The following is a 14,411-nucleotide window of genomic DNA, read 5'->3' on the forward strand; positions in this document are numbered from 1 at the left end:
AATTCAATGAATAAACAGATTTTTTAAAGCGAATTCGAATGTCTTATCATTGATCCTTAACTTCGTTCATCCCGCTTCATTTTACTCTCTTATTATTTTCACAAGTTAAAATAAGGGAAACGTCAAAAAATTAAAAAATTTCGAAAATGTAAATAAAAAAGCCAATGTATGTAAACACTCAAAAATTCTGAGAATTTGAGGACATTTCTTGAAATTTTGGCAGGTATAGTAATATGACGTCCTTTCTTGAAATTTTGGTGATACCTGGAATACGAGGTCATTTTCAAGAACCGCCGAAATTGCGCCACCTTTTGTGCTGTTATGTTCTCCTGATACAAACTCGCAAAGTCGGTCGAAAAATATTTTGGACGGGCCAAGAATTTCACACTGAAATTGTGCCATCTCCTATGATATCATGTTTTCCTAACATAAAATCGTAGAAACTAAGAAAAAAAAGGTTAACTTCTTTTCATTAGTTCATTAATTGAAAGACAGAAATTATTATTATATTATTACTATACAGGGTGGTCGGCTACAAGTGTCAGGATATTTATGAGATGAAAATCAAGAATTAAAAATTGTGTTTTCAGTTTTATTTTTTAGTTATTAACAATTAAAAATCGTCCAAAATGGCCCTGCACACGAGCAAACCTCCTTACACGAGCAAGAGGAGGTCAACCTAAGCTGCGGGGCTTCTGTCTGGAACATTGTTTCGTATCATTCATATTTTTCGAGATATTTGAGCGTTTCCAACTGAACAAGGCATACCGTATTTTTCAAATAATAAATCGCAGTATGGTTGACCAAAAGTAATTTATTTTTCTTCCTTAAAAACTCGATGTGAAATGAATTCTACATATATGATAAGTATAATATGTAAAACTACATACTACTATATTCATAATTTTGTACAGTTTTTACATGATTAACATAATATAATTATATTGTGTATAATAGCGTGTTTAGTTAACTATTGTGTATATCCCCTGTACCGATTTCTTTACAAGTGTGTATCTCTAACTCTTATATCGTTCTTTAACCATACATGTATTTATGTCACGTAAAAGTCATTAGATATTTACACATATACAGATTAATTCAATTCCGTATATTCTCAGACCTTTCGATCAATCCTTTCAGCTGCCATTATGTGCATCTTTATAATTTGTATAATAAGAGATATATGTATGTATGTGTGTTCGTTTCACGAGAACGAGCCATCGTGTCTTAGTATATCTTTTAACAATTAAAGAATTTCCTAGTATATAATGTAGTAGAAATCATGCATCCAAGAAACTGAAACACGTTTATGAAAAGAAATGACTACAAATTTTAATATTCATTGATTTTAACGACCAATTGGTTTCCCGTAATAACTTACGGTTAAAAGGGAATTAATAATGCCTTTGTAACAGATAGGTAGATCAGACAAATGAAAATAGCAAATTTCAATTTCAAATGTACATTTTGGAAATTATAGGTAAATGAAATTGATCAAAAATAATGATACGATCCTAGATAATTATGTTTATACAATGTATACCGTACACGTATGTATTAAGAGGGCAATGAAATAGAACCTACATATTTACCTACATATACATACACTATACGCTGTATAATTACGTGTACATCATGAAATCTTTTGTTCCAGATAAATAGCGAATATAGATAATAGAGTATCAACTTATTCAATATTGTATTCAGAAGAGAAGTAATAACGTTAAAGAAGAAATATTTGAAAGAAGAATGATTAGAAACTTATAAATATTGAATTATAATTGAAATAACATTCGATTAAACTTTTTGACCATACTTGATAATCCCATAAGGGTGCCGTTAGTCTATCAATATGTATATGTCGGGTTTACATTAGAATTAGGGTTAGGGGCGTGAAACGAATCTTCGTTTGGGTTACACGTTGTCGTTATGCAATGGAGAAGACATTGACTAGTGCAAATACGATTATTATAGAACCGGACAAGTAACCGCGGTAGTTAGGTGCTCGAGAAACTAATGACAATGATCCTAGGTTCAATAACGAATCCGCGGTCGACGGGATGATAGATGAACGTACTCACAAAATCTAAGTCGGACGCGTAATATTCACTGGTCGTAAAGAGTTACTCCTTTCATCAATGAGATCGCGAGAAAGAATGTCTTTCCCGTCCCGATCATGCCACAGAGGAAAACTATAATGGGGTGTGTCTAAGGACACGAGATCATCGGATTCGTCGAGAAAAGCCTTCGTTCAGAAAGTAAGGGAAATTGGCGTTGCTGCTAATTGGTCAATCTCCATATCGGTGGTTAGAAAAGGATGTTAGCCGCCCTCGAGGGAAAGTTGCTAGTGGGAGACGCCGCTCGTTGAAAAATATGTCTCCCCTATCTTCCCGTAGTTGGGACAAAGACTGTTTGTCTGTTTGAAGGACTTTAGTTAACTAAACCTTAAGATTTATAACGGGCTCTCGGGCTAGCCGAACATGTACTGCGGAGACGCATCGACATCTGGCAATCATCTTACTCGAAGAATAGGGTCTGCACGTGACGAGCCACGGGACAGAAACCGTTGGAATGTTTACTGTCGCGCGTCGCCCCGAATATTTCTTTTAAGGAGAGCTATAGAATTACTCCATACCTTGTTAGGCAAAACGTTCATCCCGTGACCGCGGCTACGTTCGGCGACTGACTGTCGCCTCGAGCCCAAGCTCATTATCACAATTCTCGAATAATTACAATCGGGTTGAATAACTACAATTGTTTGATTACAGCTATAGTAGACTCTAGGTTACAATGTTGCGGGATTATCCAAAATTCCAAAGGCTCCGGTGTTCTTTTCATCTCCGACATATACGTATATGTATGTATACTGTCAATATTTCAAGGTTCTCGACTAAAAGGATCAGTATATATATATGTATATTGCCAATACAATATTGTCAATATTTATTAACAAACCGCATTTTCCTTGAGAACCTTCTAATGTTGACGATATTATTGATTGTCTGACGGCACCCTAATAATCTCACAATCAGTACATTACATCTTAGATAAAATAAGAGATTGAACAATGTAGGCTATAATACCTCAGTGTATTCGATTTCTATTATTTTCTTCTTAAAAGAAATAACTAACATCCTATCGCATCTCAATTCAGTGTTTTATCGAACTAATTTTTAATAATATTTAAATATTAAAATAAACTATATTTCTCTCTGTTAAGTATCAACATTTATTTTACTTCGTACTTTTTCAACATTGTATCTGTATTATTGTAATGTAATACAAATTTATCGACAAATATACTATGGATAGCTTGATCTTACAAGCAACTCCTTCCGTATAAAACAAACTTGGATATCGTGTTTCTCTCTTACGTGTATTTACATCGATGATGATTGCTGTACATATATCGACATAAAGAGAATCATTTATACGTATGTATTTCCGGTTACCTTCTCCATCCACTCGTTCTCAAAATAAAGTCAATTCAGAAACAAAATTAAGTGCAATTAAATGGGATCAGAGCTGTGTATCCTATATTTATCCTCTACCTAGTGAAAATAATCGTAACGTCTATAAATTGATTAATCATAGTGATTTATGACGAATAGACTAAAGGCACCTCAAAGTCGACAATATTTTATGTTTAGCACCTGTGTCGTTTCATTTTATACGAAGCTTCTTCATTTGGACACAATCGTAAAAGTCTTCTCGCTTTTGCAAAACCAAATACATACACGTATATCGTTATTGTAAGTACATGCATCAATTCGACGCTATACGTATAAATCTTGTTATATATTTCACGAAACATGAAAATCTTTGCCCGAAACGAAATAAGACTTGATTATTAACGAGTGTTTATAAAATATAAACTAATAGGTATAAACTTTAAAGTGCTTCTTGTGAAAATAATTATTATTTATATATATGTATATCATATAGTAGTATATACATGATTATACATTATCTAAAACTATATATGAAAGTATTTAAATTTAACTGTTATTGATAAATCATGTTAATATAAGAACCTGTATTTTAAAAATAATTCAATAATGAAATGTAACATACCTCTTAAACAAACATCGCATCTTCATCCTTTTGTAGTTACTCTGCACCAAAGTTTAAATTAATCTAAATTATAATTATCTCGACAATGTGCACTTTCTATATTTGTAAATATTTCGTTCTTATAAATGCAAAAATGTAGTCGTCGATACAATAAAGTACTTTCAGTGCAACGAAATCGCTATAATACATACAAGTGAGAAGACTTTTGCAATTATTTACAAATATCTAATAATTTATGACAGAGTGAAGTAAATATTTTGTTGTTATTTCAATTTGGTCCAATTTGAAAGACGACTATAGATTAAGTACGCCTTTAACAAGTTTTCCTTTAGTACGTGTAATAACATAAAACATAGCAAAACGAACAATAATTTGTTTTCAGTTTCTTTTCGGTCCAATTATTATGTTGATAATATACAGAGTGGTACAGAACATGCAGGACCCACTTCAAGAACCGATTATACATGTAAAAACAATGAAAAACATTCATATATATGTATGCTCCGTCTGTCTTTATTTATAAGATAGAACGAATTTTGTAACCAGAGTAAACTCTATTAAAAATGTTGAAATACTAGAGTTCAGCACTAAGCTTCTCAACAAATTGGAGAAAGCATCAGGAACCATTCAGAGTGCATCCAAATCCATGACAAGACGTCTACTGGCTTGCTTTGAAATGCAAGGTGCTGATTTTCAGCATCTTCTATAAAGGTAATTAGATAACACAAAATCAAAATAAAGTTCGTTCTAACTGATAAAGAAAGACAGATAGTTCGTATGTCCGCACGGGTTTCTTTTTCTTTTAGGTGTACGATCAGCTCCCAAAGTGGCTCCCACATGTTCTGTAATACCCTGTATAGAATACAGATTCTCAAAATTCTTCCATAAATTTTATTTATGGAAATTTAATTAGTGTGGGATCAATAGAATGTTTTGTAGTCATTTTTTTGATAATAATTACTATAAATTACTTTTTATATGCCTGTCAGTGGTATAGATACTTAGATACATTTACATAAATTAAAGCATGAAAAGAAATGAGAAGAAATATAATGTTAATCACAAGTTATTCTATATATCTGTAAATAAAATAATTTCATTTACGACTAATTGGAAAAGAGCAAAATATTATAAAGTCGATGGAACTATTTACTTCTTCTGACTTGTGTCTTTTATGTTTGTTACGTCTTTCTTATCTATAATATTATTCTAATAAAATTATTTAAAGAAGTCATCAGTAAGTAGGGTTTGAAAAACATTATTGACGTATCTCTAAAGCATTAATAAAATACTGTTTGTAAAACGTAATATAAAAAACATGACTAAATGCTGCTGTAATTCAACACTAGAGAACTATTAGATGTTTTGTAACATCAAAATTTATTGTTATATATTATAATTGTGACTCGACATAGGTGCTTTGCAAAACAATAGAAATCGTTCAATATTAAACTTAAATAAGAATACAACAAAGAAATCACCACATGACACAAGCATGTAAAAAATATTTTTAATGTTAGAGTCTGAGGATCTTAAAATCTGAGATTTTTTGAAAACAAACTAGTACATTAATATTACGTGTATGAATTTAGCATATTATATAAATATATATATATATATAACTTAATGTGATATTCTTAATAATAACCGATGTGTAAATGTTACTAATATTATTATTCATACTGCAATACATGTAAGATGATATCAAATAACTTAAAATTAAAGAAAATATTCGCAATATGTAGCTTTGAAATAATAACATAATCAGTACTGTACACACTGATATGTGAAAAATAAAAGAACGAGAAAGAATATAAAGGAATATTACAAAATAATATGTTTATCATAAACGGCAGACTCTTTATAGTGTAAAGTATCTTAAAGATAACATATACACAAACTACTCTAGATATTTCATAAAATATGATATATTTGAAATTTTAAGTTTTTACTCGATAGATTTTGTTTCATAAATATTACAACCCAATTCCAGACAATGCATTTAAAATTATTTAAAGAAAAACTGGTAAAATATATTGCATAATATTGTTCTTTTTTATGTTTTACTGGAAAATAAAGTTTGCAAATGAAAGTAGTGATCGAAAATTCTGCGAGTATTCAACGATTAAATAGAATATTTCTTTGAAACTTAGAGAAAATTCAAAATTAAATAAAACAAAAGGATGTGCAAACATGATCATTGAATGATGCAGATGTTATACTTGTAGCAATAATGATTGTAAAATTTGTTAAAGTAGAATGCTATTTTGTAGAAAATTTATTATTTTAATGAAAAGAATTTCTTTATCCGAGAACAATATACATATCATACGAACGTTCTTTTGTTTTCTACTGCTTTATCAGTACTAAGTGTAAACTGAAATTTTCCAAAAGTTAATATCTATATAAATAATTTTTAATTTTAGACATAAATAAAGTTAAATAGGCCAATTATAATTTTTGTAGAACAGAATATATTAACTTATACGAATATTGATTTCTTACAACAGTTTCTACTGTTAAATAATGTTCTGTATGCACAAATCTACACGGTCATTTACCGGCACTTTACCCAGAAAGGCAAGTTCTTTTTTGTATACATTTAACCGAATGCGGAAAGTATATTATGATTTGTTGTTGCAACAGTTCCCTGTATCAATTGTTAATCATTAAACTAAATATTATTTGTATGTATATGACACAGTAAGACTACTTTATACATACACATCGAGCATGTTATCCAAGCTCATCTTCGTCGAGTTTGTCGCATAAATAAAAATTCTTTAAATATAAAAAACTAGTTTCACAAACTAGTAGCACTTAACATAGTTTCGCCGGCAATATATTACGATAATTAGACTTATCGTGACAGAGACATAAAAATACGCGTGTAATTTTGTTAATGTACAGCTTTTGGTAGAACGTTATATTTTTTTCATTTAATAACCACTACATAAGATATAGTTTCTCTTTTTATCATTAAAATGAATTTTAAGTAATTTACAAGTTAGAACAATCCTTTCCTTAGACCGGTTATCAAGTTTCACTCTTTAGTATATCTGTTTAAACAAGGAAAGTAAAATTTTAAAGTAAATCAATATCTTCAACTTGTGGAGAATGTTCAATGTAACTATAAATAATTTACATTTCTATCTTCTTTTCCAACTATTCATATATATATATATACACACGCACGTACGCGCCCGCACATATACATATACACGTATGCACGCATATAAGCGCATGCAACTGTACATGCAGTATGTGCATATAAACATGCACAAAATCATACACATACACACACCCACACACAAACATGCGCGTAGTCCTCACACGCGCATACGTACATACATTTATATGTACATATGTTTACAGTTCAGATAAGATTTGTTGCACAAATCTTCGAATAGAGCAATGTATTAATCTATGTACAATGTACGGCACTAACGTACCGATCGAATTTCTGATCACAAATTTGTACAAATTTCTTTTGTACATATATCATATTGGTCACCTATTCTATAAATATTTATTTAATCCTCTTTTCACTCTCAACAGTATATGAGACGCTCAAGGATTTTATAGTAAAATAATTTTTGCGATTCAATTTTGGAAAGTGCTTTTAGACGATAATACTACTTTTACAGTTTCAATTTTCTTGCTAGGGCTAAGGCGTGTAGAATTGCATGGAAATGATGACGTAGCAAATTTTCAATTAGTAATAGTTCTAACTGGTCTTTGCGTAAAATGTAGCAATTATTTCTACTTTGATGACGTCTGACATATTTTTATGATACTTCTTATTTTGGTAAGCGTCTCATATTTCTGTAAATCCGGTCGTACAATACAAATGTACTATACCCAAATCAGTTAGAATCCACACACATAATATTATCGGCATATGAGCTCGACCGTGCGGACTGTTATGTCTAGTAAGCAGATTGTACTATAGCTTAAGATAATTTTCACCTTTTCACGTCGATGCGACGGTATTTGTCGTTGTTGTCTGAGCCACTGTTGTCACTGTTATCAGACTTAATGTTGTGCCTAGAGTACTGTCCTCTGTCGTTGCTGTTGTGACAACGTCTTTTTCTATACACGCTTTTTTTAGCTCCTTATGTTCTTCGGACGAACTCGACTTTCTTTTGTGATTTGAACTCGATGAATGAGAACGACTCGATGCTGCATCATCCTTCGATGAACGACTGCTGGATGATCTTTTCTGTCCATCCCTTCCATGACTGTGGTGCCCGTCCCTCCTTTTTTCCAGTTTCCTATCGTCGTCTTTACTATCCGTTCGGTCGGTACTTTTACTAGAAATGTTACAATCTTTGGGCAGTGAGATAATTTTCAATGAATCTTCTTTGCTAGTAGTTTCTGCTGCTTTATTCTCCGATTTATTACACGAAGGACTTCGATGATGATGTCTCTTGTGATCTCTGTCACGCCTATCTCGATCTCTTCTGTCTTTATGCCGCTGATTTCTAGAACTTTTATCATCTCTATGCTTTCTTCTAGATTCTGGGTATGCTGCATGCGCCTCGGGTGCTAATTTAGATGGATTTTCATCGCTGCTAACGTTCCTATTATTGTGCCTTTCGGTTTCTGTTAACGGAGACGTAGAGATTATTGAGGAAGAATTTGTTATTTTCGCCGTTGGTAATGAATTTTCTTCACACGTGTTACCACTAGTTAATATACAAACTTTTTCATTTTTTGATCTTTCCTTTGCTTCATCTTCAGCCGTTTCGATTAGCGCTTTTATTGCATTTTCAGTTGCACATTCCATTTTCGATGTGAATGCCAATGTAGTTTCCATCTCCAACAATTGACAATATAGTTCTATTTTTGTCTTATCATCTTTGTACTTCTGTTCAGCGATTTCAAAACTTTCCTTATGAATTTTTTCCAGAATTTCTTTGGAAGCTTCTGCAACACCAGTCCGTAAAGATTGACAGACTTCCTCTACGTCAGTCTTTGATTTATATATCGCAATTTCTAACGCTTTGTCAACAACTTCTGTTGCGTAAGTTGTCGCTATTAACTGTCGTTGCGTTAACACAGTTGGCTCGAGAATAACGGTGTTACAATCAGAATTTTCATGTTCCAAACAAACATCTGGCGGGCACAATCGTCTCTTACCTTCTTTCGACGAAGATCCCGAAATATTGAATTTATTCGCCGATTTAGATTCTGTGATATTTGAAATGCTTTCCTTATTCGATGTAGTATTAGTGCTGGATCGACTGTGATGACTTCGATTATGATCTAACTTATGACTACTACAATCATATTTTTTCTTCTCCCCACAATGACTACTGCTACTGCTGCTGCTACTGCTGCTACTGCCACTACTGTGTGAATGATGACTGGATTTTTCATTAGATCGACGACGATCTTCGTGTCTCCTTTCAGATCTCTTATCATCTCTCTTTCCATTGTTTTGTTTTTGTTCTATTGTACTAGTTTTTGCAGGCTTATTATTAAAAAGATTGGAACAATTATCATTATTCTCTATAGAATCTTTCCTCTTACTTGAAATGGAAGAATGTCTTGTATGGTCTCTGCTCTTACGATCTTCTTTACGTTTTCCATGATGATCTGATTTCTTTAAATTCCCTTGATATTCAGCAGCTCTTTCCTTTGCTTTTTTCTCTTCCAGCGAATCAACAGAATGTTTTTGTTCTACACGTTGACGATTTGTATTTTCTTTTTGTTCGTCTCCTATATTCACAGTTTCCAGTGGCTTCTTCTCCTTTATACGGTGCTCGTGTCCAACACGTCCATGCCTAACACTTGAATTGTGTTGTGATTCTTGATAATACTGTTTTAATCTAACGTGCCATGCTATACTTGAAACTGCGGAAACCGTTCTAAACTGATGAATTATATTACGCGGTAAAAAGTAAATATCATTATCATACAAATTTATTCTAGCATAACGAATACCCTGTCTACGTAATTGATTTAATTTGGCGTCTTCAACCCATTGTACACATTGTGATATTGGTGGTTCATGAAGATCTAATTGTAATTTTTCGACTAGTTCAGGAAAATCGCCAGCGTAGAAAGCTACAACATCTTTCGTAATTCTATTATATTCCGATGGTTGTCCACCATGAACAGCTTTCAATATACCAACTGCTGCTGTTGTCATCCTATCTAATCCATGACCAACATGATCAGCATGTGCCTTGGTGCGGTCTTCAAACATATATTCACGAGCTTCACTAAGGCGTGGCAAATACTGTAGATTTCGTAACTCATTAATGCCTGTTCTGCGCCGTTTATAAGGACTTTTATTTATATCGGCTGTTGGAACCAACTGTTCACCTGGTCTGATCCATAAAATTGGGCCATCATTTGATTCTTCAGGAGTATCCATCTTTACAATAGATAATGGACCCCAAGGCATAGTCTAAAATAAAAAGGTAAAGACTTAATAAGTTATGTATGTAAACATAAATTCATTTTTCGTGGAAATATGCATTTCTTGTCTTTTCTTTTCTAACAAAATATTCTTTTTTGGCTATTCTATAATTGAGTAATATCTATCAATGCTTCATTGAGAATTATTGTAAATAGTTCCTACTACATTTAATCTATAATGTAAGTTATTATATATTATAATTTTTCGGATTTCTAGCTTTTTTTAAATGAAAATTTTATCTCTTGGCTTAATTGTATGTATATTTATATGATTTATTCTTTCTCCAATATAAGCTGAAATAAATAATTATTTTAATGTGTCCCTACAAATAAAGTATATTGGTACTCCATTATGTTGATACGTCAAAATTTTGAGGATATTTTTAAATTTATATTATAATGTACAATATAGAAAGAAACAAACTAATATTTCAGAATCAAATATCCCATGCTATGTATCTATAGCCTACATTTAATAAAAATATGTATCATTAAATCAATAAAAATTTGTGAGCATGTACTAATGTATATTGGGGATATTAGACACATTTAAAATTTTATACATTTATATTTTTACATACATCTAGTAAAGAATCAAAAATTGCTTTTTCTACTAGTTTATAAATTCACGGATAATGACCAATGCTTTTAAAGAAAAATTAAAATAATCAATAAATGTTTTCATCTTTGTATCATTGACTTATTTATAACTATCTATAACTATCTATAACAGATCACAGCTTCATACAGATCACAGATTACCAATATAATCATATATCAAAAATATATCAGTATACTCGTAATTGCTGTACAGATTATTGTAAAATAATTATAATATCAATGTTATACAACATAACTTTATATGGAATAACATAAGAATAAAGTTAGTAATTTTATATTTGAAACCATGTTTTCCAAAAACTACATATGTAAACAATAAAAAAATATATATTCTATTTCTTTAATAAATCTAATTATTTATTTCGTTTAAAATATGGAACCAATACTTACCAATTTTAAAAATGTATTCTCTTCTAATTTCTGTAGAAGATCTGGGAAATATCCGCCAACTTCTTCATGAACAGTTCCTACAAGACTTATTTGGTGGAGAGGTCCATATCTAACAGTACCATTACTATAAGCTTTACACACTTGTTCTTTGTACTGTACCATAGTTGTAGTTTCTATATCACTGCTTCTCCCTAATACACCATTTTTAACAGTCAATGTAGGATAATTATCTGCCATGTAATCCAAAAGATCAGGAAGATATGCTGCAGCATTGTGCACTATTCCCATAACATGATACGCATTACCATTTTCATCCTCTCCAAAAACTACCTATAATATTGAATTCTTTTATTTACATTTTGTTACATTATATAACGTACAACTTATATTAGTTCATATTCTTTGCATCATTTAAAATCAATTTTAATAGACCATATTAACCAATCATATGTTATTTTATTGAAGTAATATTAAAATGCAATTATTTTAGACAATTATATTAATTTATATTAGCAACTTTCAATTATTATTAATATAACTTTTTAACTTATATTTATATTACGTACTTTAAAATATTCTTGAGCTAATTCCTCTAGTTGTTCATGAGATAATGTATCAATTTCATCTTGATACATATGCACAACAGTTGCACCACCATTAGGATAAGTCTCTATGTGAATGAATTTCTTGTACTTTAGGCCTTCTAATAACTCACTTTTAACTGGTGTATTGTGAAGCATTTTATAATTTTTTGTTTGCAAATTTAACCTGAGATTTTCATTTGTAGATTTTGAAAATGGATGAGACATTGGTTTACTGCTTAATGAAACTATACTACGATCTCGTTTACATTGTACCCCAATATTTGCTCGTTTTATTTTACTACGTTTATAACATCGTGAGCAATAACGTCGTTCACTATGTTCTTTACTTCGTTTCTCTCTTGAAGATGAGTATGATTTAGAATGGGAACTCGAAGAAGTAGTGCCAATACAATTTACTGATTTATCATGAGACAATGCAACATCTGTTCGACCAACTATTGTTGTAGCTATGCTATCACCAGTCCAATCTGATTTAATTATGCCTAATTGCTCTTGAGAATCTGTCAATTCTGTTTTTACTTCAATAAGCTCTAATTTTACATCCCTGTGAATTGTATCCATCTCATTATCTGTTTTCTCTTCTTTGATTGATTTTATTTGCGTAACAGGAACTTCTTCAACTTTCTCCAATTGTCCACAAAATGAGTAAGAAAGATTTTTACAAACTTTAGCAGTTAAATTACTTCTGTTCTCCGAGTCATACTTTGCTGTATCCATTACAACAGTCGAGGTCATAATTGGCGATGTCATACTACTAGGAAGTGTTGTATTTGGACTATTTGGGCTATCAGAAACTCTTGGAGGATAGTCTGGACTTCTTGGGCTACTGATCACTTCACCATTACTTTGAGGGCTTTCCCCTAACTGAGGTGTATTACCATGTTCAAAATTTACACATCCTTCTAATTTTGTTGACAATGTGTGTAGTCCACCAGATACTGTTGTATCTTTACTACATGCTAAGTCAACCTAATAAATAATTATAAATTCTGATTAATAACAACTCAAAAAGCTTTGTTATTTATTACTTCCGTACAAATTTCATAAATATAAACAAATACACATACATGAATAGCATGCTGAACTGGTTCAATTAAAGTTTTCACTAATTCATTGTTGCAATGATCTGGATTCCCTATAATACACACATACGCATAATATTTATTTTATAATATAAACTTAGTCTTCTAATTTGATTAACAATTTAATACATTTATGTTTATCTTTCATGTAGAAAAATAAACGTTTTGTTTTCATAAAGTATAATAAAAATATATTTTATGTCATACGACAAAAATGTATCTTTAGTATCTAATACTTATTAATAAATATTATTAAATCAATTACAGTTATATATAAATATTTACTCTTTTTTTTATACTGTCGTAATAACCTATTAAAATAACTATAAACAATAGTTTCACTGATATAAATATCAACACGATTTTTACATCACACGACCCTTTTTAGTATATCAATTTTTTAAATAAAATCAATATATCAGTTCATGTATTTGTATAACATCAAATAAAGTTAAATATGATATTACCGTCTGGTTGTTCAGAAATACAGGTAACAGTATCCAGATCATTCCTTTGATTGGACATGCTGTGCGATTCCAAGGAAGGCGTACGTAATTCAGTATTAATGGGAATTTTAAAACTAATACGTTCCTCCACATCACCAGAAGAGCTCATGAAATTCACGTTTCTTCGTAATTCGTTCCCTTCCGTGTTTGTATTAAACGATGACGCTGTAGAGAAAATCGTGGGCGTCCTAATTGAATGTAGAGCGAAATCGTCCGAAAATTCGTTTGTCTCTTTGATAACACTATTCCACGTTGTTCTTGACACTTTCACACTGTTTGTTTCCGCTTGTAATGGGTCAAATACTTGCTGAATCGTATTATTTACATCACATCGTTCGTTTGACACGATACTTGCACCAGTTTCGGATGCCATCTTGGTTCTGTGAGCGACGTCCTGAACATAACGATACTACGCAACATTTGATTGGATACTTCTTAGCCGCCTTTTGAATAGACCTTATTCTATTCGTCTGAAATCGGATAAAGAGTAGGGGTAAGACCAGTAGATATAGAGGTACTATGAACATTTTTATTCATTGGAATCTTCGATCCCCAATCTTATTTTCTCTGTAATTTTTTGATTATAAAGAACTATATATTGCCCATAATTTTCACTTACATTGTATAATAATCAGCATCTGAATATAAAATACTGCCTGCATTTTGAAATAATTCACGTTTGTTATGAATATATGGTCTTACCG

At 31.3% G+C, this 14,411-nt stretch overlaps 1 protein-coding gene across 1 annotated transcript; it reads right to left on the minus strand.

Annotated features, from left to right (window-relative positions):
- Positions 1 to 796: 796 nt before the first annotated feature.
- Positions 797 to 14,107, minus strand: LOC117156421 (uncharacterized). Its single transcript, XM_033333398.2, has 5 exons — positions 13,669 to 14,107; positions 13,187 to 13,254; positions 12,081 to 13,088; positions 11,515 to 11,844; positions 797 to 10,492 (listed from the first exon to the last, which is right to left on the minus strand). Exons 1-5 carry the CDS (start codon positions 14,078 to 14,080, stop codon positions 8,048 to 8,050), a joined length of 4,263 nt encoding a protein of 1,420 aa, XP_033189289.1. The 5' UTR covers positions 14,081 to 14,107; the 3' UTR covers positions 797 to 8,047.
- Positions 14,108 to 14,411: the final 304 nt, after the last annotated feature.

This window comes from Bombus vancouverensis, chromosome 5, assembly GCF_051014615.1.
Source record: "Bombus vancouverensis nearcticus chromosome 5, iyBomVanc1_principal, whole genome shotgun sequence".
In the NCBI taxonomy this organism is placed as follows: Eukaryota; Metazoa; Arthropoda; class Insecta; order Hymenoptera; family Apidae; genus Bombus; species Bombus vancouverensis.

Bases quoted from the DNA above. Each gene is read 5' to 3' on its own strand.
- LOC117156421 (XM_033333398.2), bottom strand. From the start codon at position 14,080: ATGGCATCCGAAACTGGTGCAAGTATCGTGTCAAACGAACGATGTGAT. The intron at 11,845-12,080 runs GTACGTAATATA...TCAATATTATAG, and splicing joins TAGCTCAAGAATATTTTAAA to GTAGTTTTTGGAGAGGATGA. The intron at 10,493-11,514 runs GTAAGTATTGGT...TTTTTATTTTAG, and splicing joins AGAATACATTTTTAAAATTG to ACTATGCCTTGGGGTCCATT.